General features: G+C 45.4%; 1 protein-coding gene across 2 annotated transcripts in view; it reads left to right on the top strand.

Annotated features, from left to right (window-relative positions):
- syne2a (spectrin repeat containing, nuclear envelope 2a) overlaps window positions 1-25802 on the top strand; it is a 258178-nt gene that overhangs the window by 44908 nt on the left and 187468 nt on the right. The window contains exons 5-20 of one of the 2 annotated variants that reach the window (XM_029733408.1): window positions 1463-1540; window positions 1973-2065; window positions 3522-3733; window positions 3903-4102; window positions 4494-4600; window positions 6763-6852; window positions 7068-7181; window positions 7615-7752; window positions 9565-9729; window positions 10358-10470; window positions 12885-13053; window positions 13514-13610; window positions 14154-14353; window positions 16137-16301; window positions 16631-16768; window positions 20796-20897. In XM_029733408.1, the coding sequence (XP_029589268.1) occupies window positions 1463-1540; window positions 1973-2065; window positions 3522-3733; window positions 3903-4102; window positions 4494-4600; window positions 6763-6852; window positions 7068-7181; window positions 7615-7752; window positions 9565-9729; window positions 10358-10470; window positions 12885-13053; window positions 13514-13610; window positions 14154-14353; window positions 16137-16301; window positions 16631-16768; window positions 20796-20897 (2181 nt within the window). The remainder of the gene's footprint in view (window positions 1-1462; window positions 1541-1972; window positions 2066-3521; window positions 3734-3902; window positions 4103-4493; window positions 4601-6762; window positions 6853-7067; window positions 7182-7614; window positions 7753-9564; window positions 9730-10357; window positions 10471-12884; window positions 13054-13513; window positions 13611-14153; window positions 14354-16136; window positions 16302-16630; window positions 16769-20795; window positions 20898-25802) is intronic. The other variant, XM_029733409.1, reaches the window with a different exon arrangement.

Genomic DNA, 25802 nt, shown 5'->3' with positions numbered 1-25802 from the left:
TTTCTGGATAGTGCTGCGCTCAGAGTTTCCTGCCTTGGCAAATCGCGCTGTTAAGACACAGATGCCCATTGCAACCAGTGGATTCTCGGGCCCTCACTAGCATGAAAACTAAATACAGGCACAGACTGTGTGTGGAAAATTATTTAAGACTGAGACTCTCTCCAATACAACCCAACATGTGCATCCTTTCAGGCACACCCTTCTCATTAACCTGTGGTGAGTTATTCACAATTTTTGATAAACAAATAAGGTTTTATATGTAAGATGGCTAAATAAAGATTATTATATTATGATTTGTGCCCTGGTCCTATAATAGCTCTTTGTCACTTCCCACGAGCCAGGTTGTGACAAAATCTCACACTCATTTGAAGGGGTACGGAGACTATAAAAAGTTTGGGAACCACTGCTCTAATCAAACCGAATCGCATCAAATAATTTCAAACTGAAATGTATCATTCCTGTATCATGCCGGAGCCCATGTAACTAGATACATATCGAATCATCTTGAAAGGGAAAGAAGCACATTCCTAGTTAGTGGATAGTTAGTTGAAATGACAGTTGATCATCTATTCAACATCTTCAAAGCATTGACAGTATTTGGACTATCCAAATACAGTGATAGCAGATTTTGTATTATTTTATTTACACATTTTATAAATGTAACCTTTAAGTACCTTGAGATAAGGGATCCCTTTTTTCGAGGGAGACCTGGCAGCTTACAGTACAATTCATGAAGTCACTGTGCATGATAAAATGGACAAGAAGGTACCCCTTACACCACAAGGGATATTCAGTAACAGCCCTGGAAGGCTGTAGCACTACTGACTTTCACTGTCCCTGTATGGCTCAGTTGGTAGATCATAGCAATTGCAACACCATGATTGTGGGTTTGATTCCCGCTGGGGCCACCCATAGGGAAATGTATTCACTCATGAGTAAGTTGCTTTGGATGAAAGTGTCTGATAAATTGAATATATTATTGTCTGAGTTCCAGGCTGGCTACATTGCAGTCGCCTGCCAGATCTCACCCTTACTAAAAAGGTTGCAGTTTTAAAAGTGCACTAACTGCAGTCGACTGTGGTATTTTGGATGCAGTAATTGCAGTTGAACTGCAGTTATACTGCACTCTAATAACAGCAGTTACACTGCAAAATTACAGCAGTAAAAAAGACAATGTCATTTTGGACTCAGTATCTGAAACATACTGCAGTTATACTTCACTCACCCTGCCGGGATAGGTGATATCAGCTAACCACATCATATAATATAACAAATGGTGCCCGACTGTGTAGTCGGTGACATGGTATGCAATCATTTGTTGATCCACGTTGCACGACTGCAATGTAGTTGGCCTGGAACGCAACCGATCTTTCCCTCTAATTCGGGACTGATTCACTCAGGGTCGGGGCTACAGGTTGTTTTGGGATTCAGGGAACATGTTGATTTTTTTTTTCTCCCACAGAAACGGGAGAGGGGCCACGGGTTTTTCCAGCACAGGGGTAACATTCAGACGGCCTTGAACTTCCTCAAGAAGAAATCGGTAAGAGCGGATGTGTGAGTGTGGGAAGAATCTGGTTAGGCAGAGAAATTATGCCAAATGAATGATACATTTTATAAATACAATAATACATTTGATATGTTCTAAGTGTTTTGATCGGAGAAAGCATATAGCAATCGCAACAAGAAACAATCATTCATATTTAAGCTAAATAATGTAAGTGCCTTTTGTGAATTAACACTTGCACTTGACCCTTTTCCCTCTTACTAGCTCTGACTTTGCAGATAACTACTTTATTGAAGAAAAATGTACTTACTATGACTGTGATATGTGGTACTCCCACCTAGCTGTTTTAAGATGAATGCACTAGCTGTAAGTCGCTCTGAATAAGAGCATCTGCAAAATGACTCAAATGTACACGTGTGTCAGGGGTTGGCTTGTTCTAATAACATGCCTCTGTTAACCCAAACCCAGGTTAAACTGGTGAACATCAACATCCCGGACATCATCGACGGACGCCCCTCCATCATCCTGGGCCTCATATGGACCATCATCCTCCACTGTCACGTGGGTGTCTGCACAGTTTAGCCCATGACGCACTCTTTTCACAATATCAGGCTGAAGCCAAACAGATGTAGAAAACACATGCATTCATCATTTTCAGTTTCTGTCCGCCAAAAACTCATGTCAACTTTTTTTGGACTAGTTGCATACACACAAAAGCAGACAGACAATAATCTCTGTTGTCCATTATCCGTCAACGGATGACCTCCTTTGAAAAACGATTTGCTCAATTTGTAATTTGTTGGACAAGAAAATCTCTGTTTGGCCGTACCCTCATGCCGAACCAAACTGTTCTGTGCTGGCTTGGATATTTTATTTTCACATGGTCCTTTCCAGCACTTTTCCAGCAACTATGGTGGATGCGTAACCAGGCCAGCGCACTACAGGTCAGCTTGATTTGGCTCAGCTCAGTATTGTGAAAAGGCTCTTGTTGACGAATTCTCACATTCAAAGATAACCAATATTATGTTGTTGTTTTTTACGGTGCAAGCGAGCAATGTTTTGCACTGTGCATTCAATAGTTAGTTTAAATGTGGATGCAATGATATTATCAATTTTATTGCTCAACATAATATGACAGTGGACTACTGTACATTGGCATGGCTATTCATGCTATATTGTCTAGCATTTCAATATACTGGTATTGCTGCTCGATAGACATCGTTTATAGATGACTTAATAAATGTCCAGAAACCAGGGATTGTACTGTGTGGTGGTCAGCACAAAAGCTTAATTCATATTAAAAAAGTGAACATTTAGTTTGGCATGAAATGAAACATCCTGTAACAATGTGAGTTCCCGCAAAACCCTTCTTTTCTGACCATGTTGGTTTTGATATCAGGGATATAATGGTTAGATAATACAGTATTACATTACAGAACACATCCTTTGTCATTGATGTATTCTGTCTCTTTAACCACACCTATGGCTTCAATGGCCTCAAAGTACAAGAGACTCTCCATTCATGTAGTGTAGATGAGCCCTGGGAAATGGACTATGCATTTCATTTCTGCTCAGGAACAATGCTGAATATAACAACTTACAGGAGTGTTCTCAGTCAGTTTGGTTCTATAGAGAAGGACAGAAGATGTTTTTTTGTTTAGAGACTACAGGGAGGTAGTGTGGGGTGGCTATATGTCATTTTGAAATTGAAATGCGACAGAACATTCAAGGGGGTCTGATTAGTAGGGCCAGATGAAAGACCCTGGTTTATAAAATGTGTTTATAAAGCCCTTTTTACATCAGGCACAAGTGTTTTCACATGAACCTGACCTAGATCCCAAAGAGCAAGGAGAAGCAGAAGCACAGTGGCCTGGAAAAAAAACCTAGAAGAAAGAAACACTGTTAGAGAATAGCTATAAAAATACAATGTAAACGACTTTATTTTGAGGAAAAGCACTCTCTTCCGATGCAAATCAGTGTTCCCCAATATTCAGTTGCTATCTGCTTTGTGTCCCAGATTGAGGAGCTGGCCAGCACACTGTCCTTCAGCTCACGGCACTCTTCCTTGGACTCCCTGGCCAGTCTGGACTCTCGCTCCAGTAGCCCTGCCCTGGGAAGCCCAACCCCGGGTAGTCCTGCCCCTCGCGGGCGAGCTTCGCCCCTCCACACCCGCTTCCGCGTCTCGGCCAAGAAGGCCCTGCTGATGTGGGTCCGAGACCAGTGCAAAAGGTGGGTTCCACTTGCTTGCATTTGTACAATAGACACAGACATAAACAGACACACACGAACACCACCATGCATGATTTCTTTATATATTTTTTATATTTTTTATTTACCTATTTATTATTGCCTCTCTCTCTCTCTCTCTCTCTCTCCAATCCTACTTCCGTCCTGCCAGGGCTGACTGCTCCCTCAGTGTCAAGGACTTTAAGTGCAGCTGGCGCAGTGGGATGGCATTCCTGGGCATCCTGTGTTCTCTGAGACCAGACCTGGTGGACCTAACTCAGGCCCAATCTAGAAGCAACCAGCAGAACTTGGAGGAGGCCTTCCGTCTGGCTGAGCAGGAGCTACACATCCCCCGTCTGCTGGAACCCCAGGGTGAGGACCAGTCCATATTAAATAAAACAAGAAAACTTGGTATAGTACCGGAGTCTGGTTGCACTGTAACACTCTGACACCGGACGATGCATACCCCCTGGCGATGGGGGTTTGCGTCTCAAATCAACCACCCCTGTCGGTGTCCTTCTCTGTGCCTGGTCTAGATATTTTTTTCCCAATCTCCAAACTTTTCATCTGTCCTGTCAATACAAAAGGAGATCGGAAGTCCTTTAAAAAAAAAAAAAAAAGGAGAGGAGATAGTCGGTCTTCATAAGGTGATACCATGATGTTGACAAAGAAACAAGACAATATACTGTACGTTACATGATATACATTACATAAACATTACTATGTGAGTTTCATTGAATGTGGCTCTCTCTTTTAATTTTAGACATTGACGTGAAAGACCCAGATGAAAAGTCCATCATGACCTACGTGGCCCAGTTCCTGCAGTATTCCAATGACCTCCCCACACCACCTGACGATGATGACCTGCAGGTCAGCGGTCACGTTCCCATTTTCCCACTCTGTGCAACCCACTTACTGTAGGCTAGGGGTATGCCAATCCGAGGTTGAAGGTCCGGAGTAGTGCTGTTTTTTCTGTTCCACCTGATAATTAATTGCACCCACCTGGTGTCCCAGGTCGACATCAGTTCTTGATTAGAGGGAAATAATGAAAAACAGCCAGTTGAACTGCCTTCGAGGTCCAGATTTGAATGTGCCTGCTGTAAGCAATATCCTATTATAAGCTTCAGTCATAGTGCATTGTGCTTTTCACCTATGTTATGTTTAGTTGTTAAATTAGCATAGCTGAAGCAGAGGATGTTAGACTACTGAGATGTACCCATTCTCCTGCTTTCCTGTCAATCTCTGTCTGTCTGTCTGTCTGTCTGTCTGTCTGTCTGTCTGTCTGTCTGTCTGTCTGTCTGTCTGTCTGTCTGTCTGTCTGTCTGTCTGTCTGTCTGTCTGTCCTTCTTTCCGTCTGTCTGTTCCAATGACTGCATACAGTATATAAATGGACAAAGCCATCGATCACGTGACATCATTCATTCCTATGTGAAGACTCAATAGCGCATAGAAGCCAAATGAAGTCGGTTAAGATGGCGTCTCATAGAGACATAGGCCTTTTATCAATTAGATTTGCTCACCTGCTTCCTCTCTTCTCTGTCCTCTCTCGCCTCCTTTTGAAAAAGGTAAAAGTTAATCGAGGAGAGTCGGCAAAGAGAGTGAACGTGGATGAAAATGCGCTTGCTTGAAATGAGATGGTGCTTCTCCACTCCACATCAGGCAAAGGATGTTTACAGGGGTGGATCCCAAAATAATTGTGTATAGTGCTCAAAACAAATTAAGTTAGTTGTGCAAGACATTTTATAGATTAAACAATAAGTAGCATATTTTTTTAAAACATGTGCATGTTTTTATCCTATGACAAAACAAAAGCTGATTCAAAGGGGGTGTGGCAGATTTCAAAACTCTTCCGCGGTAGGATAAACATGAGTATCCTCGATGAAAGGTGGCTATTGAGGAGGGGAAGACACTCTTCCATTTGCCTACTAATGAACTGACACACTCCTCGACCACTTAACCACTTATCGGTTTCCGGGTCACGGAGGAGAGAGGACGGAGGAGAGATGACACAGGAACGCACATTTTCAGCCTTTGTTGGTTATATTACACCAATATCTATTCCTTTATGGCATTGAAAAATCAATTAAGTTCCTCCACAATGAAATGAATGGTGGCCAACTTGAAAATAGGCTGCAGTGACTGATTTTACACAAAATCTATGATGACTACATGGACGGACCTTCATCATAGATTTAGTGTAAAATCAGTCACAGCAGCCTATTTTCAAGTTGGCCACCATTCATTTCAATGTGGAGGAACTGAATTGAAATGTCATAGACTCATCATAGATTTAGTGTAAAATCAGTCACAGCAGACTATTTTCAAATTTCAAATATTTATAATGTAAAATATTTAGTGTAAAATCAGTCACAGCAGCAAATTTTCACATTTCATAGAGTTATCATTGGTTTTGTGTAAAATCAGTCACAGCAGCCTATTTTGAAGTTGGCCACCATTCATTTCAATGTGGAGGAACTGAATAGATTTTTCAAAAGGAGGCGAGCGAGGACAGAGAAGAGATACTCAAGTGACGGTGCTGGCTAGCTCAGTGCTGCCCCCTCTCATTGGGTAACTCAAGTTGAAGGCCGACTGGGGTACTAAATCTGCCATTAGCAACTACATTATCCAACAACTTTTTCTGTAGGCGATTTAAAGTTCAAGGACATACATCTGGTGTATTGGGGGCAATTATTGCTGCCATGATTTGTCGTTATTTTTTATTTTTTATTTACATGAAGATTGACCACAAAGATTTTTTTCGGTCACTACAATGGGGGATCCTGTTTTCTAAAAACAATGCCTGCAGTACCACAGTCGGCCTTGAACATCCGTGGCTTCAATGAGAGGGTGCTGTCGTTCTCCCCTGGTCCGTCCCGTCCGTCTGTCCATCCCTTCTGCCCGTCCATCTATCCATCCCTTCTTCCTTCGATCCATCCATCCAGATTCCTGCACTGTAATGTTTCTCTCGTTTCTTCCTCCTCCTTTCCATTTTCCTCCTCTTCTTCTCTCCTCTTGTTGGCGGGGTGGTGCAGCTGTTCACCCAGGCCCAGCCCCCCTGCCTTTCTCCTATCAATCTGCCCTCTCACTTCACCCCTGCCATCGCTGTCTCTCCCCTGCACCAGGTACACTGTGCATACACTAATCTGGCAACAAAAAATACTACCTAAACATTGTTATAGCAGGTTTGATTGAATTACAACATAAGGGGTGAATCCTAACTTCCACATTGCAATGATGTCAATGGGAGACTAAGTAAAAATGAGTGAATCAGTGAAAGAGTGAAGTGTCCGTGAATGAGTGATTGATATTGCCTTCTTTTGTAACGTTATGATCCCAGGCCTCACCCAATCAAAGGGCCCGGGAGGTGACCTGCTGGCTACAACGGGCCTATCAGGAGCTGCTGGAGGTGTGGGCCTCCACGGAGAAAAAAGCCTATGCAGAGCGGTATCAGGTTAGACCTTTTTCACACTATCATGCTGTCCCAAACATTAAGGGATAGTTCAGTCAATTAGACTTTTGTTGATTAATCCACTGTTATTGCAGTCCCAATTTTTCAGCAGTCAATTTTTCAAGATGGAGCACTTTCACTACAAAATGCATCATCCCAGTTTCTGAAAGTGCTCCATCTTGAAAACTTGACTGAAATGTCAGGCCAGCTCAGCTCACTTTTATTAACCTGAGCTGTGCTGAAACTGCTGAAATGGACAACGTGAAAGCCAACACAGTACGGTTCAGGTCTGTATGACCATTGTGTGACCAACCAAATGTTGAATCCGAGTCATTCACGTGACTGCATTAGCCAACTGAGCTAAAGCCTATCAGCTAGACTCTGTCATATATTGTACATAATATGTTTTCCTATGTGATGTCTATGTGGGCTCCAGGCATTCCAGGCATTTACGGTCTCCTTCACTGAGCAGCGACGGCCAGTGATGCCCTTGTTGGGAGCCATGCGACGCTGCCCAGAGCCCAGCGAGGAGCAGCGTGCCCTAAGAGCAGCCTGGGACTGCCTGGAAGAGAAGGTGAGAGAAATTCAGGAAGTAAACTGACATTTCAAGTCAATAATTAAAAAAGAGCAACTATTTTCAAAGATTTCTCAATAAATTGAAAATGAGAAGCTATTTATTGTAAAATTGCCTCACTACAGTCACAAGTGGGAGTGTGTAGAAGTTCTGTTATACCATTAGATATTCTATTTATATTTTGTGCCTTCAGAAAGTATTCACAGCCCTTACATTTTTCAAAGGTTTGTTGTGTTACAGCCTGAATTTTAAGTTGATTAAATTGAGATTTAGTGTCACAGGCCTACACACAATACCCCATAATATCGAAGTGGAATTATGTTTATATAAATTTGTTCAAATTAATAAAAAATGAACATTTCATGAGTCAATAAGTATTCAACCCCTTTGTTATGGTAAAAATGTGCTTAACAAGTCACATAATAAGTTGGTTGCATGGACTCATTCTGTGTGCAATAATAGTGTTTAACATGATTTTTAAATGACTACCTTATCTCTGTACCCCACACATACAATTATCTATATGGTCCCTCAGTCGAACAGTGAATTTCAAACACAGATTCAACCACAAAGACCAGACAGGTTTTCCAATGCCTCGCAAAAAGAAGGGTACCTATTGGTAGATGGGTAAACATTTAAAAAGCAGACATTGAATATCCCTTTGAGCATGTTGAAGTTCTTAATTACACGTTGGATGGTGTATCAATACACCCAGTTACTACAAATATACAGTACAGGCATCCTTCCTAACTCAGTTGCCGGAGAGGAAGGAAACCGCTCACGGATTTCACCATGAGGTCAATTATGACTTTAAAACAGTTACAGAGTTTAATGGCTGTGTTAGGAGAAAACTGAGGATGGATCAACAACATTGTAGTTACTCCACAATACTAACCTAAATGACAGAGTGAAAAGAAGTACGCCTGTACAGAAGAAAAATATTCCAAAACATCCTGTTTGCAATAAGGAACTAAAGTAAAACTGCAAAAAATTGGACAAAAAAAGGGACTTTATGTCCTGAATACATAGCGTTATGTTTGAGGTCAAATCCAACACAACACATCACTGAGTACCACTTCATATTTTCAATCATGGTGGTGGCTCCATCATGTTATGGGTATGCTTGTCATCGGCAAGGACTAAGGACTTTTTTAGGATAAAAGAAACAGAATAGAGCCAAGCATAGGCAAAATCCTAGAGGAAAACCTGGTTCAGTCTGCTTTCCAACAGATACTGGGAGACAAATGTACCTCCCAGCAGGTCAATAACCTAAAACACAAGGCAAAATATACACTGGACTTGCTTACCGACATTGAATGTACCTGAGTGGCCTAGACTTAAAAAATGGGAAGACTTCAAAAAAGATGTCAAGCAATGAATAACAACCAATTTGACTGAGCAGTAATTGAAGAATAATAATGTGCAAATATTGTAAAATTCAGGTGTGCAAAGCTCTTAGAGACTTACGCAGAAAGACTCACAGCTGTAATCGCTGCCAAAGGTGATTCTAACTCTACTCCGGGTTCTGAATACTTGAGATATTGTAAATTATATATTTCTGCATTTCATTTTCAATACATTTGCTACCATATCTAAAAATATGTTTTCACATTGTCATTATGGGGTATATTGTGTGTAGATGGTTGAGAATTATTATTTTTTTAATACATTTTGAATTCAGGCTGTAACACAACAAAATGTGGAATAAGTCAAGAGGTATGAATACTTTCTGAAAGCACTGCATATTTTTTGTACACATGACCACCTGCTCTTCTAATTCGTGTGTGTGTGTGTGTGTGTGTTCTCCTATAGCTGCGACAGTGTAAGGCTGAGCTGGATACGTATCTTCCTGCTCCAATGGACTTTGTAGGGGCGTGGCTTCACCGTATGGAGGCAGTACTATCTGAAGAGGGAGGAAATGCTCAGGACCACGCCTGTGCTGCCAAAGAAGCAAGAGTCAAACAGGAAAAACTCAAGGTGTCTTTCCTTTTCCTTCTCTCTCATAGAGATCTCATAGAGATAGTCTTTCTACAAAGCTTGTTTCAGCATGGGCAGCGCAATTGGAGGCTTTCACCATTTTAATGTAGCCAACTGGGTGGGACTTCCTATGGGTTAAGGGAGTGATCCCAGAATTCTATCCAGGTCAGCAGGAGTGATCAGCCAATAAATGATACTCCTGAGCAAACATTCCAGCACAGTAGGTGGCAGTAAATCATCAAATGTAGCTTTGTCTGTTCAGACTATTCACACTCCAGCACAACGGTATGCAGCTTTTCAGGTAGTTTACAAACTGCCAAGAAAGTATAGAAGTTGGAGAAGAAGGAATTGACTAGTTTCAAATGGAGATAGGCTAGTCCTCAATGGCACTCCCCACGCTGTCACAGAAGTGATAATAGATGGGCTCTCTTTGCTCTATCTCCATCTATCTCTGCCTCTCTCTCTTCAACACTGTCTAAAGACTATTGTTCCCGGTAAATGAAACTATACTTGTTTGAAATTGACTACATTGACTACATTGAAGATCAGGGCAGCATCTAAGACGCTTGATACATACAGCCCCTGCATGTCAATTTGTATAATTTTACGATCATACATTCTCCCCCAGAATTCAATGGTTGAGTTGAGCAGCCACCTCAACATCCTTCACACGTTCTGCAACCAGGCTGAGACCGGTGCTGTACTCGTGCCTGTGGAGAAGTTAGACGAAATCAAGAGACGGTGGGTATAGCAACGGGCACAACTTCCCATGGAACAGAGATCACTTCCTGTCTGAAACAGCCTGATTAGCCCAGATGGGAAAAGTTGTATGATAGCCAATAAAAATACTAAGTCAGTTGGTATGATGAAGAAAATATCTGTAGTTTTGGGACCTGTAAAATAGCAGATAGACTTCCCTCAAAACTAGATGAATCTTTTTTATAGAATGCAACACCTTTTTAGTGAGCTGACAGTAGTTTGTAAACAAACATACTGAATACAGAGTGCAAAAGCAGGGTTTATTGAAGTTATTTACTTTGAAGGGCAGTGTGGCCTGGGTGGTCTGGAGCAGGGGTTCCCAACCATGTGGGGGCGGGACCTTCCTTGATTTGATGGCTTTTTTATAGAAACATGCCAGAGGAAGACACGACTCTGACGCAGTGCCTTCGGAAAGTATTCAGACCCCTTGACTTTTTCCCACATTTTGTTACGTTACAGATTAATCTAAAATGGATTAAAACAAAAGCAAATCCTCCGCAATCTACTCACAATACCCCATAATGACAAAGCGAAACAGGTTTTTACAAGTGTTTTATTTATATAAGTATTCAGACCCTTTCCTATGAGACTCGAAGTTGAGCACAGGTGCATCCTGTTTCCATTGATCATCCTTCAGATGTTTCTACAACTTGATTGGAGTCCACCTGTGGTAAATTAAATTGATTGGACATAATTTGGAAAGGCACACACCTGTCTATATAAGGTCCCGCAGATCTGGGGAAGGGTACAAAAACATGTTTGCAGCATTGAAGATCCCCAAGAACACAGTGGCCTCCATCATTCTTAAATGGAAGAAGTTTGGAACAACCAAGACTCTTCTAGAGCTGGCCACCCGGTCAAACTTAGCAATCGGGAGAGAAAGGCCTTTGTCAGGGAGGTGACCAATAACCCGATGGTCACTCTGACAGAGCTCTAGAGTTCCTCTGTGGAGATGGGAGAACCTTCCAGAAGGACAACCATCTCTGCAGCACTCCACCAATCAGACCTTTATGGTAGAGTGGCCAGACGGAAGCCACTCCTCAGTAAAAGGCACATGACAGCCCACTTGGGGTTTGCCAAAAGCCACCTAAAGACTCTCAGACCATGAGAAACAAGATTCTCTGGTCTGATGAAACCAAGATTGAACTCTTTGGCATGAATGCCAATTGTCATGTCTGGAGGTAACCTGGCACCATCCCTACGGTGAAGCATGGTGGTGGCAGCATCCTGCTGTTGGGATGTTTTTCAGCAGCAGGGACAGGATCGAGGCAAAGATGAACGAAGCAAAGTACAGAGAGATCCTTGATGAAAACCTGCTCCAGAGCGCTCAGTACCTTAGACTGGGGCGAAAGTTCACCTTCCAACAGAACAATGACCCTAAGCACACAGTCAAGACAACGCAGTAATGTCCTGGAATGGCCCAGCCTGAACCCGATCGAACATCTCTGGAGAAACCTGAAAATAGCTGTGCAGCAATGCTCCCCATCCAACCTGACAGAGCTCGAGAGGATCTGAATAGGAGAAACTCCCCAAATACTGGTGTGCCAAGTTTGTAACGTCATACCTAAGAAGACTCAAGGCTGTAATCGCTGCCAAAGGTGCTTCAACAAAGTACTGAGTAAAGTACTTGTGTAAATGTGATATATTTTTTTTTTTTTTGCAAACATTTCTAAAAACTTGTTTTTGCTTTGTCATTATGGAGTGTTATGTGTAGATTGATGAGGGGAAAAATTATTTAATCTGTACCCTAACAAAATGTGGAAACAGTCAAGAGGTCTGAATACTTTCTGAAGGCACTGTATTTGGTTTGGCTCTATGACATTCAGAAGCTGAGCTACAACCTTCTAAAGTCAAGCAGTCAAAAAAATGTGACTTATATAATGTGTGACTGTTGATATCAGTTGATCTATTTTTGACATGAAAAAGGGGACCCTGGGGGAAAAAGTGGGGAATGCCTGGTCCAGAGGTTAGTTCCACCTCAGCAAACACATGTACTGTAGGTGTAGGTACTGGGTACAAGTCTCTCCCACTGCCTGTTTAACACACACTCTCCTGCTGTCTTTTCTGTCCCCTCTACTGACTGTCCTATTAATGAAAACATCAAATACAAAATGAGTGGGTGGAAAAATTGGCAGTTCACAAAATGATGTGGCATTTCCATTACATTTCCCTAACCTGAAATGTATGTTATACTAAACTCACAGGTAATGAACTGTATCACTCTGCACCATGTCATTCCTGACCCCTGGGTCGTGGGCACAAAACAGAAACATTTAAAATGTTTTGCATCAAAAATGAGCATTCCTGTTGGATAAGTCCAGGTTGTCCCTCCCTGTTTCTGTCTTTTCCCTTATGTTTGTTGCCTACTGAACACAACCCTGTCTTTCTTACCACAGTTTCACCAACGCTCGTGTCACGGCTAAGTACCACGGGATCAAACTAGAATACCGGGAGCACTGGCACACCGTCCTGGATCTACTGGCTCGAATTGGTGCCAAGTTACGCTCCTGGAAAGGGCCCTACAGCTCCCAGGATGCAGTGCGTCTGCTCCTACAGGACTGGCATGTGAGTTGGCTGGGCCTCTGTCTACAAATGTGCTCAATACTCTGCCCCTGGCTGTGCATCATGGCACTTCAGTGAGGGGTAGTGAATTCACTGTTTGTGATCGATGTGCATGTATCGATGTGCATGTTCGAGATCAGTGATTCTGATCTACAAGTCCCAAGTTACTACTCATTATGTGATCAAGATTAGCAATTGTCTTACATCAGATACTACTGTGGTCCCACTCGGCGAACACTCTAGATAAACATCCAGCTTCAGTTTAAATTAGACTTGTACTTTTTTTTTTACTTTAATCAAAGTTAACGAGTTAATACATTTGTCAAACTATCCACATTGATACAATGCAATTACTTTGAAGTAAGTTGAAACAACAAGGAATCCTATGTTGACAAGGAAACCCATTTTTACTCTTAAGTTTTTTACTCAATGGTTTTGTATGAATCATATTATTTTATCTCAGGACACAGTGGATCGCCAATGCCTAGTTTCTCATCTGATGGATGCCCTCCAAAAATTGAAACAGACAGCCAGCACTTACACAAGCAAGGCAGCTCTGGGTAAGGCATGTGTGGGTGTGTGTGTGCACGTGTGTGTGCGTGCAAATGTGTGTGCGAAAGAAAATACTATGTTATTTGTGTACTCACTGTATATGTGTGTGAGAATAAACGTGTCTGTACGAGAGAAATAGCCTTTTTTTGAGTTTTCAGTGTGTACGATGGAATTCATCCTAAATTCATTGCTACATTGCGTAACGGTTTGTACTGAACAACACGCTTCCCCTAAACAGTGCTCACCATTCTTCAACAGTCATCAAAGTGTGTTTTCTCCTGTATGGTGTGTGTAGCGTGCTGTGACCTGATCAATATGGGTGTTACCAATCAAAATCGCAAAACTCATGCAGCACACTGTACACAATCTCCCTCTGGACCACCATAATCACAACATTCTTCAAATGGTTGAACAGAGCAGCATTGTTGCTATTGAATTAAACGATGCACGTTGTTGTGTCCTGCTGAGCGAGGCCTACAGTAGGATTCTAGCCTCCAATGACACAACCCCGATAAACCTTGACCCTAAACCTTTTGCATTCCACTCCCCAGGTGAGGATGCCCAGCTTGTCAGTAGGCAGGTGAAGGAGGCAGAGAGTGACACGGCCACGAGCACAGAGGAAGTGGCGGCAGTGAAAGGCACCATGGGACGTGTGTTGAGTACCTGGGAGGCCTACAGCAAGAATCTTCCCCCCCTACAGACGTGGCTGGCTCAGGAGTCACAGTCACCTATACAGTCCTCTGGGACAGAGGTACAGGTTCCACTCTAGTTGGCTCCCATACCATACATCAGGGGAAGGAAACTCAGGTCCCTGAAGTGCTGCAGTGTGTGCAAGCTTTTGTTTTAGCCCAGCTCTGACACACCAGAGTCATGTTCAGTTGGGATCACCAGGAAAACAAATGTTTCTTATTGGGCAAGTTGTAGGGGAGACCAGGAACCAAAGTAACAGTTTTAGGCCTTTGCTTAGTATAAAAATAATATTTGAGGTAGATTCATAATATTTTATACAAACATACATATCTTAGCTACCATTACACACTGTAACGAAGTTTCTAGGACATTCCAGCTGTTTACAATTCAATCGAAAGTGGTGGAAGTGAAATGTCGCTCTTGTATTTTTCACAGAGTTAATTGTTATAGGCTGTGGGGTTATTGTTACACTGTCTTCAATGGTAAAAATTAGGGGTAATTGAAAAATGTTCTGATTTGAAACTGATGCTTGGATGAAAATACACTGAATTGACAAACTTGTTTTATTTTATATTTTAGGCATGCCATATTGACCAAAAACGGAGTAGGCAAAATTAATACATTTTCTATAAGCTACTTTTAAAATAAATAAATATGATTTTGACATCTTTACATTTTTCAATGCCATTATCTTAGTTGTTGTCACGTCAGTATAAAGGGCGCAGGAATGTGTAAAAGGGGTTTTTATTTCCCAAAATCCAGCGTGCCGTGTAAAGACATGTGGACGAAGACCAAACACGTATACAAAACACAGGGTTGAAACCCAAACAAAAGAGTGAGGAGTACCTCGAATAAATAACACAAGCACACAATGATACGACACGGGACGAGACCCGTAATCATCTGCGCAATACACCTAGCACGAAAGACAAAACAACACAGCACAGGTACTCACACGACCAACGAACATTGTAACAATAATCGACCGGACAAAGATGAACAAAGGGCACACTTATAAAATCAATGGGAATATGGACCAGGTGTGCGTAATGACAGTTCCGGAGGGATCCGTGACAGTTGTACTGGCAAACTTGATGTAAAGAAGTGACATTTTATATCATTATGTGAATGTGTCTAAATACCATAAAATGGCATTGAATTTTATGACTGTGGTTAATTGTAACAAATGTTACAATTAAGCCCTATTACAAATCTGAGCCTAATCTGAGTCTTGTAAGAAAATACAACAATAATTATTGTCATCAGTTACATCAATCAAAATACCTCTTCTTTCTGATAAAAATGACATATGATTAGATACATGGAGACAGTTCTGCAAGTCAATAATTAAGAGAGACAGCAAGAATATTTAGAATTAATAAAACAAAAGATTTCAGCAAAACTTCCTGGGCATGTAAATACACTAACCAAACATTAACACATTGAATAACAGCTTTCTAAGTTATTTCTAATTTGAGTTATGGAGTTGTTACTTTGTGCCCCGTGTTACTTTGTCTCCCCTACCACCTCATTTAAAAATGGTTTTCCTCTTTCTTGTCTACTGGACACAGGACGGATTCAATTAATAATGGATCTGGTGATTAGTTGATGAGTTGAATCAGATGTGTTAGTACTGGGATAGAACAAAAGCCCTGAGAGCTAACATCTTGTTTGATCAGTATTTAATGTAGATTTCTGGTAAAAGGAATTTTCAGTTTGCAAATGTATTGCAAGTAGTCTATATATTGAAAATATAATACTTTCTTATGGCAGGTACAACATATTTATCTTGTGTGAAATGTTCTGTTGGAAAGCTTGACCGTACTGTCTCTCCAACCCTTTAGGGGACATCCCAGCAGGTGTCCCAGTGGAGCACCCTGCAGGCCTACCTGAACGAGGTGGGTAACTTCCTCATCGAGGTCACAGACCCAACTACCAGCAAAGCCCTGGTAGCGGAACTTAGTAAGCTGAACATGCAGTGGGCCGACTACATGAAGAGGACTATGTTTGTGAGTGCTATTGTCCCCTATACAAACCTTTCTGATCTTTTCACCATCCATTTGTTGGTTGTTATTTGTGTATGTAAATGTAAGTGGTTCAGCGTAACCTTGCCTAAGACCGGGGTTGTATTACATTAAAGGTTTTAGAAGATTTTGCAACGGAACATGAAAATAAGCATTTCCTATTGATCAAGTCCAGGGTAGTCCCTCCCTGTTTCAGTTTGTTATCTTCAGGCCTAATGAATATGACCCCGAGGACTAGCTCCCAGAATGAATGGCCAGGCTTTAGCACAGTGACCTAAAGATGTGTGTGGTCTGAATCCTCTTGTGTTAACTAGGAGGTATCGAACCAGCCCAGTGCTGGTCCTCTGAGCATCCAGGCGGTACAGGCTCTGGCCCAAGAGGCAGGCTGGGTGCTGAGGGAGCGCCTAGAGGTGGAGTCTGTCCCACTGAAAGCCTACAAGAAGAGGGTGCAGGTACACTACTCTCCTGGGTAAAATTTCCACTAGATACAGATCTAGGATCAGCTTCCCTTCCCCCAATCCTAACCTTAACCGTTAGTGGGGAAAATACTGACCCAAGATCAGCATCAATGGGCAACTTCACCCTACATTGGTATGCAACATTTTACAATTTAGACATTTATCAGACACGCTTATCCAGAGTGCCTTACAGTTAATGTATTCATCTTAAGATAGCTAGGTGGGACAACCACATATCACAGGCATACAAAGTACATTTTTCCTCAAAGTAGAGTCAGTGTCAGTGGACTCAGAGCTAGAAGGGGGAGGGGGGGGTCAAGCGCTGGTTCGATTTTATAAAATGTTTTAATTGGGGGGTGGGTGGTGAGGAGGAGAGTTGGTAAGAAATGAATCAAAGGCAGACTTTGGGAGGTTGAAGTCGGCAAGTACGAAGAGCGGTGAGCCATCGTCAGGATACGAGATTATCAAGGTGTCAAGCTCATTGAGGAACTTTCCAAGGGTCCCTGGTGGGTGATAGATGACAATAATGTTAAGCTTGGGTGGACAAGTGACAGTGACAGCATGGAATTCAAATGAGGAGGTGTACAGGTGAGAGAGGGAGAAAAGAGAAAATCTCCACTTATGAGAAATGAGTAGACCTGTGCCACCACTGCGAGACTAGATGCTCTTCGGACTATGAGAGGAAACGTAGTCAGATGAAGAGAGCAGCTGGACTAGCAGTGTTCTCTGGGGTGATCCATGTCTCCATCAGGGCCAAAAAGTCAAGGGACTAAGAACTCTACGTTCTTGACCGCAGATCAGCTGTTCCAAACGCTGCCAGAAACCCGGAATTCCACATGAGTTATGTGTGCAGTGTACACTAAATTAGAAGGGTTGCAGCCATGGGGTGGGGAGCGTCTGTAAAGCCTACAGGGAGAGGTGCAAACAGGTATAGAAAACACACACATAAACTCAGCAAAAAAAGAAACGTCCCTCTTTCAAAGATAATTCGTAAAAATCCAAATAACTTCACAGATCTTCATTATGAAGGGTTTAAACACTGTTTCCCATGTTTGTTCAATGAACCATAAACAATTAATGAACATGCACCTGTGGAACGGTCGTTAAGACACTAACAGCTTACAGACGGTAGGCAATTAAGGTCACAGTTATGAAAACTTAGGACACTAAAGAGCCTCTTTCTACTGACTCTGATAAACACCAAAAGAAAGATGCTCAAAAGAAAGATGCTCATCTGTGTGAACGTGCCTTAGGCATGTTGCAAGGAGGCATGAGGACTGCAGATGTGGCCAGGGCAATAAATTGCAAGGTCCGTACTGTGGGACACCTAAGACAGCGCTACAGGGAGACATGACAGACAGCTGATCATCCTCGCAGTGGCAGACCACGTGTAACAACACCTGCACAGGATCGGTACATCCGAACATCACACCTGCGGGACAGGTACAGGATGGCAACAACAACTGCCAGAGTTACGCCAGGAATGCACAATCCCTCCATCGGTGCTCAGACTATCCGCAATAGGCTGAGAGAGGCTGGACTGAGGGCTTGTAGGCCTGTTGTAAGACAGGTCCTCACCAGACATCACCGGCAACAACGTTGACAGGACTGGCAAAAAGTGCTCTTCACTGACGAGTCACGGTTTTGTCTCACCAGGGGTGATGGCCAGATTTGTGTTTATCGTTGAAGGAATGAGCGTTACACCGAGGCCTGTACTCTGGAGTGGGATTGATTTGGAGGTGGAGGGTCCGTCATGGTCTGGGGCGGTGTGTCACAGCATCATCGGACTGAGCTTGTTGTCATTGCAGGCAATCTCAACGCTGTGCGTTACAGGGAAGACATCGTCCTCCCTCATGTGGTACCCTTCCTGCAGGCTCATCCTGACATGACCCTCCAGTATGACAATGCCACCAGCCATACTGCTCGTTCTGTGCATGATTTCCTGCAAGACAGGAATGTCAGTGTTCTGCCATGGCCAGCGAAGAGCCCGGATCTCAATCCCATAGAGCACGTCTGGGACCTGTTGGATCGGAGGGTGAGGGCTAGGGCCATTCCCCCCAGAAATGTCTGGGAACTTGCAGGTGCCTTGGTGGATGTCACGACTTCCGTCACAGAACAACTCAGCAGACAACTACAATGAGACTTTCTCTATTTGTCTTTCCTTCATTCCTCGTGTTCTCTCTCATCACCTTTTCGAAAACCATTGGAGAAGAAGGTCTGACGTGAGGGATCTGGAGTATTCTCCTCCAATTAAAAAGGAGCCATAGAGCCAGACTTACTAATGGGTTTGCACCAGTGGTGTAGTGCTATTTTTATAGGTAAGAGAGCTCGACATGAATTCGAATTAATTCGCATAAATTCCTAAATCAGAGTTTGTACAGACAGATGTAGCCTATTGAATAGCCTAATATGATAGAATATGTATAAAATGCATCCTCTAATTGCAACGTCTGCCTATGCCCACACATATTGTCTCAAGAACATTTTAGATTTTTAATGCCTTCAAACACCAAGTTAGGCATACTTAATGTCAAAATACGGCATCATCACTGTCAGTCGTGAATGATAATTCACATATGCATTTAGATCTTTCATGAGCGGATTAGAGTAGATGGTGGTAAATAACTATTTTCCTTTCTTGTATTGCCAATCACTTTACTAAACTTTACTAAACTAGCACCACTGTGAGAAGTGATACTCCTGTATGTGTAATGATAATAATAATAAATGATGACTGGACTATTAGGCGTATGCAACAGATATTGATGAGTGTTATTTTAAGTGATTGGAACGCCCTTCGCGGTGCTGAAAGGACAGCGCCAGGATTGCGCAATGATGTTAAAGAAGTTCAACCAACTTGTGGTGATGAAGGATAGCTGAAGAATACCTCTGCCATTCAACCAGTTCAGGAACAAAAATAATTTGATGTGTAGTCTAATAGGCCTACGAATACATGGTATAGCTATTTGTAGGCTATAGCTTAATGTAAATACAAATACACATACTGTTTGCGAGGAGAGCTTTAGTTGAGAGTAGGTATTTCATTTTATTGTGTAGCTTACACTATGCTGTATCATAAATGAACTTTGATTTGATTAGTTTGAACACATGGTTACAATGTAGGCCTACCCTATTAAAGAACAAAATAAAACAGAGGTGAACTATCAATTCATATAATTGATTTGCATAGATTAAACATGCTATCAAATCATTTGACCAAGTACACTCTTAGAAAAAAAGGTGCTATCTAGAACCTAAACCCTTTTTTTAGCTTTGAAGAATCCTTTTGGGTTTCATGTAAAAGCCTTTCCACAGAGGGTTCTAAATGGAACCCAAAAAAGTTCTACCTGGAACCTAAAAGGGTTTTCTTATGGGGACAACCAAAGCACCCTTTGGAAGCCCTGTGCGTCTCAACCAATAGCCAATATCGGCTAAATATCCCAAGCAGGGCTACAGCAACTTCCAGAGAGGGTCAGGCTCCTTGGACTTTGAGGTGACCACTCTGGTTTGGCTATCCACTGCGCAGTGCAAGAGGTGGTCCGTGGAGATTTATGAACATCAAGGCACACACACAGTGAATTTGGATCCTCAATCTCGTTGGTGTGATGATAAGGTTCATGTGGCTCAACAGCAGATTTTGCTTTCAAAGTTCTGATTGGCCAAAGTGGTGAAGCCTTTGAAGGGCCTCTGCAGTGCACATATGTAGCCTATAGTTCTTCATCATTCTTGCCACCACCAGAGAAAAAACAGGGATGAAACCACCATTTACCTACCTCTAGGCTGCTATATATATTTATTTGGTTTGTCATTCTGATGTTTTACATGGAATCTTAGAGGTATTTAAATATAATTTATCAGAACACATTTTCCAGAAATACCAGCTTCATGTATTCTCAAATTGAAAAAAAAGTGAGGGGGCGCCAGTCCCCTGCGCTCTGGCAGTACTACAACCCTAGTTTACACATGGTGCAAAGCACTGTCTTTCACGCCCTTATTTTCTTTCCTATTTTTGTCCCCGCAGCTTTTGAGTAAGAAGATAATGGAGGTGGATTTGGGTTCTCTCAGCCCATCCCAAGACTTCCCTGTGGACAAAGTGGAAAAACTCAGACATACACTCCCGGAGGTAGCCCCAATCCCTGTGCCTTTCTGCTGGCCTTTTAAACACCGGGACAGTTCTGTGGATGTGAACGATTTTAGACTAGCAGTTTTAAGATGTTTTTCTAGTGTGCTGGCAGCTGTTATGACAAGAATGTGATTATAAGAAGATTAAGAAACAGCATTATGTTTTGATAGAAGTGGATATATGTCACAGGTTCCAACGAGAGTGGCGCCCCTCCTCGGTCGGGCGGCGCTCGGCGGTCGTCGTCGCCGGCCTATTAGCTGCCACCGATCATTGTTTCTGTGTCGTTTAGTTTTGTCTGTCTGTTCCGCACCTGTTTTGTGTATGTCATTAGTGGGGACTTATTTAATGTGTGTTTTCAGTTGGGATTTTGTGCGGGATTGTTTATTGTCTACATTGTGTTACCGACAGTTTTGTCGAGCGATTTACCGGCTGCGCTCCTTGCGCATTGTAATTATAGTTTGTGTTTTATGGGCGCAGTTCAAAATACTGGAACTTTGTATAGCGCCCTGTGTTTTTCGGCGTTTGTGTGTGTCAGTTATATTAAAAGACACTCACCTCCAGCACCTCTGTCTCCTGCATTTGATTCCGCCTATCCGCCAGTCCAAATCAGTCGTGACAGAATCCCGCACCAACCAACTGATGGAGTCAGCAGGAGCAGAAGCGCCATCCATGGCTGAGCAGGTCTCCCAGCATGCCGGCCTCCTCCACCGCCTAGGCTCGGCCATGGATCAGGTGTTGGCCCGGTTGGAGAGATGGGAGAGAAGTGCCTCCCCAGCAGGACCAGTTCCGGTCCCTCACCCTGCGCCCCTACCTACATCCACTGAAGCGGGTGCCAGCGGGATCCGGATTTCACCTCCCAGGGAGTTCGATGGGACGGCCGCTGGGTGCAAGGGGTTCCTCCTCCAACTGGAACTGTACCTGGCGACCGTCCGCCCACCTCCCTCCGACGAAGAGAGGGTGAGCGTCCTCGTCTCGTGTCTCACGGGTCGAGCCCTGGAATGGGCCAATGCGGTCTGGGATGGTCCAGACTCGGCCCGGGGTGACTACCCTGAGTTCACCCGCCGCTTCCGGGCGGTTTTCGATCATCCCCCGGAGGGCAGGGCGGCGGGTGAGCTCCTATTCCATTTGAGACAGGAGACGAGGACCGCTCAGGATTTCGCGTTGGAATTCCGGACTCTCGCCGCTGGATCGGGGTGGAACGAGCGGGCCCTAATAGACCACTATAGGTGCAGCCTTCGTGAGGACGTCCGCCGGGAGCTGGCATGTAGGGACAACACCTCCACTCTGGACCAACTGGTGGATTTGTCCATTAGATTGGACAACCTGCTGGCTGCCCGGGGACGTTCCAGTCGGGGCCTGTTCGTTCCACCTACCAGTCCTCCCGCTCCACAGCCCATGGAGATAGGGGGGGCTGCACCGAGGAGGACCGGAGGTGGGGGTCTCTCCTGCACCCGATGTGGACGCAGAGGACACACTGTGGACCGGTGCTGGAGAGGTCCCTCCGGGAGTTCGGAGGGCAGGCAGAGCACTGCTTCGGCCCCCCAGGTGAGTCCGCACCAACCACACCCAGAGCCCCCTGTCGACCACTTGTACACCTCCGTTTGTTTTCCTAATTTTTCCCCTCACTTCCAGTATAAGGCGCTAGTCGATTCAGGTGCAGCTGGGAGTTTTATGGACCATGGGTTAGCTGAGAGGTTAGGGATTCCCCGGGTTCAGCTGGACCACCCCTTCCCTGTGCACGCCCTAGATAGTCGACCGCTAGGGTCAGGCCAAGTAGGGGAGGTCACCGTGCCACTGGTTATGCAGACGTGGGGGGGTCATGTGGAGCGTATCAGCCTGTTCATCATTGACTCCCCAGCGTTCCCAGTGGTACTGGGAATCCCCTGGCTAGCCACACACAACCCCCAGATTTCGTGGAGACAGAGGGCTCTTACGGGGTGGTCGAGGGAGTGCTCAGGTAGGTGCATAGGAGTTTCCATCGGTGCGACTACGGTGGAGAGTCCAGACCAAGTCTCCACCGTGCACATTCCCTCAGAGTATGCCGATTTGGCTATCGCCTTCAGTAAGACGAAGGCGACTCTATTACCACCCCATCGACGAGGGGATTGTGCGATAAACCTCCAGGCCGACGCGACCCTTCCGAGGAGTCACGTGTATCCTCTGTCTCAGGAGGAGACAGTGGCTATGGATACATACGTCACTGAGTCCTTGAGACAGGGATACATTCGGCCCTCTAAATCCCCCGTCTCCTCGAGCTTCTTTTTCGTGAAGAAGAAGGAGGGAGGTCTGCGCCCGTGCATTGACTATAGAGGTCTAAATGCTATCACAGTGGGTTTCAGTTACCCGCTACCTCTCATTGCTACGGCAGTGGAGTCATTTCACGGGGCGCGCTTCTTCACGAAATTGGATCTCAGGAGTGCGTATAACTTGGTGCGTATCCGAGATGGAGACGAGTGGAAAACCGCATTTAGTACCACATCGGGCCATTATGAGTACCTCGTCATGCCGTATGGGTTAAAGAATGCTCCCGCTGTCTTCCAATCCTTTGTGGACGAGGTCCTTAGGGACATGCTCGGGCAGGGTGTGGTGGTGTACATCGATGACATCCTGATCTGCTCCGCCACACGCGCCGAGCATGTGTCCCTGGTGCGTAGAGTGCTTGGGCGGCTGCTGGAGCATAACCTATACGTCAAGGCTGAGAAATGTGAGTTCTTCAAAAGAGCCGTCTCATTTCTAGGATATCGCATTTCCACCTCGGGGGTGGAGGTGGAGTGTGACCGCGTGACGGCTGTGCGTAATTGGCCAACCCCAGCCACTGTGAAGGAGGTGCAGCGGTTCTTGGGGTTCGCTAATTATTATCGGAGGTTTATCCGGGGTTTTGGCCAGGTGGCAGCTCCCATTACCTCACTGATGAAAGGGGGGCCGGTGCGGCTACGATGGTCAGCAGAGGCGGACAGAGCCTTCCATCGTCTGAAGGTTCTGTTCACCAATGCACCTGTCCTGGCGCATCCGGACCCCTCTTTGCCATTTATAGTGGAGGTGGACGCGTCCGAGGCTGGGGTAGGAGCTGTGCTTTCGCAGCGTTCGGGCGTTCCACCGAAGCTCCGCCCATGCGCGTTCTTTTCTAAGAAGCTGAGCCCGGCGGAGCGCAATTATGATGTGGGGGACCGGGAGCTGTTAGCCGTGGTCAGGGCTTTGACGGTGTGGAGACATTGGCTTGAGGGGGCACGTCACCCTTTTCTCATCTGGACCGACCACCGTAACCTGGAGTATATTCGGGCAGCGAGGAGGCTTAATCCCCGTCAGGCAAGGTGGGCCATGTTTTTCACGAGGTTTAACTTCACTCTCTCGTACATTCCAGGTTCCCGGAACCGGAAGGCTGACGCACTGTCGCGTCTCTACGACACCGAGGAGCGGACCATCGATCCTACTCCCATACTTCCCGCCTCCTGTCTGGTGGCACCGGTGGTATGGGAGGTGGATGCGGACATCGAGCGGGCGGGTCGGTCAGAACCTACTCCACCGCAGTGTCCCGTGGGCCTGAAATACGTTCCGCTTGGTGTTCGCGATCGCCTGATCCGATGGTCCCATACTCTACCCTCCTCGGGTCATCCTGGGGTGGAACGGACAGTGCGGGGCCTGAAGGGGAGGTACTGGTGGCCCACCTTGGCTGAGGATGTCCGGCGTTATGTCTCGTCCTGTTCAGTATGCGCTCAGTGTAAGGCTCCTAGGCACCTACCTCGAGGGAAATTACAGCCCCTCCCTGTTCCACAGCGGCCATGGACTCACCTCTCGGTGGATTTCCTTACGGATCTCCCGCCGTCTCAGGGGAACACGGCGATCCTGGTCGTTGTGGACAGGTTCTCTAAGTCCTGCCGTCTGCTCCCTTTGCCCGGTCTTCCTACGGCCCTGCAGACCGCGGAGGCCCTGTTCACTCACGTCTTCCGGCACTATGGGGTGCCCGAGGACATCGTATCTGATCGGGGTCCCCAGTTTACATCCAGGGTATGGAAATCGTTTATGGAGAGGCTGGGGGTCTCGGTCAGCCTGACCTCGGGGTTCCACCCCGAGAGTAATGGGCAGGTAGAGCGCATCAACCAGGATGTGGGCAGGTTCCTGCGGTCGTATTGCCAGGACCGGCCAGGGGAGTGGGCGCAGTTCGTGCCATGGGCTGAGATGGCCCAGAACTCTCAGCGCCACTCCTCCACTAATCTGTCACCCTTCCAGGTGGTGCTGGGTTATCAGCCGGTCCTGGTGCCATGGCAACAGAGCCAGACAGAGGCTCCTGCGGTGGAGGCATGGGTGAAGCGCTCTCAGGAGACCTGGAGCACGGTCCAGGAATGTTTAAGGAGGGCGAGCGAACGGCACAAGGAGAGCGCTGACCGCCACCGCAGTGACGCCCCCGTGTTTAACCCGGGGGATAGAGTCTGGCTCTCGACCCGGAACCTGCCTCTCCGCCTGCCCTGCCGGAAGCTGGGTCCGCGGTTTGTGGGGCCGTTCAAAGTCCTGAGGAGGATAAACGAGGTGTGTTACAGGTTACAACTTCCTTCGTATTACCGTATTAACCCCTCGTTTCATGTGTCTCTCCTCAGGCCGGTGGTAGCTGGTCCGCTGCAGGACAGTGAGGTGCTGGAGGCCCCCCCGCCCCCCCTGGACATCGGGGGGAGCCCGGCGTACACAGTCCGAGCCATCCTGGACTCCCGACGTCGGGTAGGGGGCCTGCAGTACCTCGTGGACTGGGAGGGGTACGGTCCGGAGGAGAGGTGCTGGGTTCCGGCGGCGGACGTTCTGGACCCCTCTATGCTGCTGGACTTCCACCGTCGCCGACCGGATCGGCCGGCGCCTCGCCCTCCGGGCCGTCCCCGAGGCCGGCGTCGGCGCGCGGCTGGAGCCGCGCGTCAGGGG

Source organism: Salmo trutta, chromosome 35 (assembly GCF_901001165.1).
Source record: "Salmo trutta chromosome 35, fSalTru1.1, whole genome shotgun sequence".
Taxonomy (NCBI): Eukaryota; Metazoa; Chordata; class Actinopteri; order Salmoniformes; family Salmonidae; genus Salmo; species Salmo trutta.
Note: the sequence above shows the minus strand (reverse complement) of the source record. Positions and strands in the feature narration are given on the sequence as shown.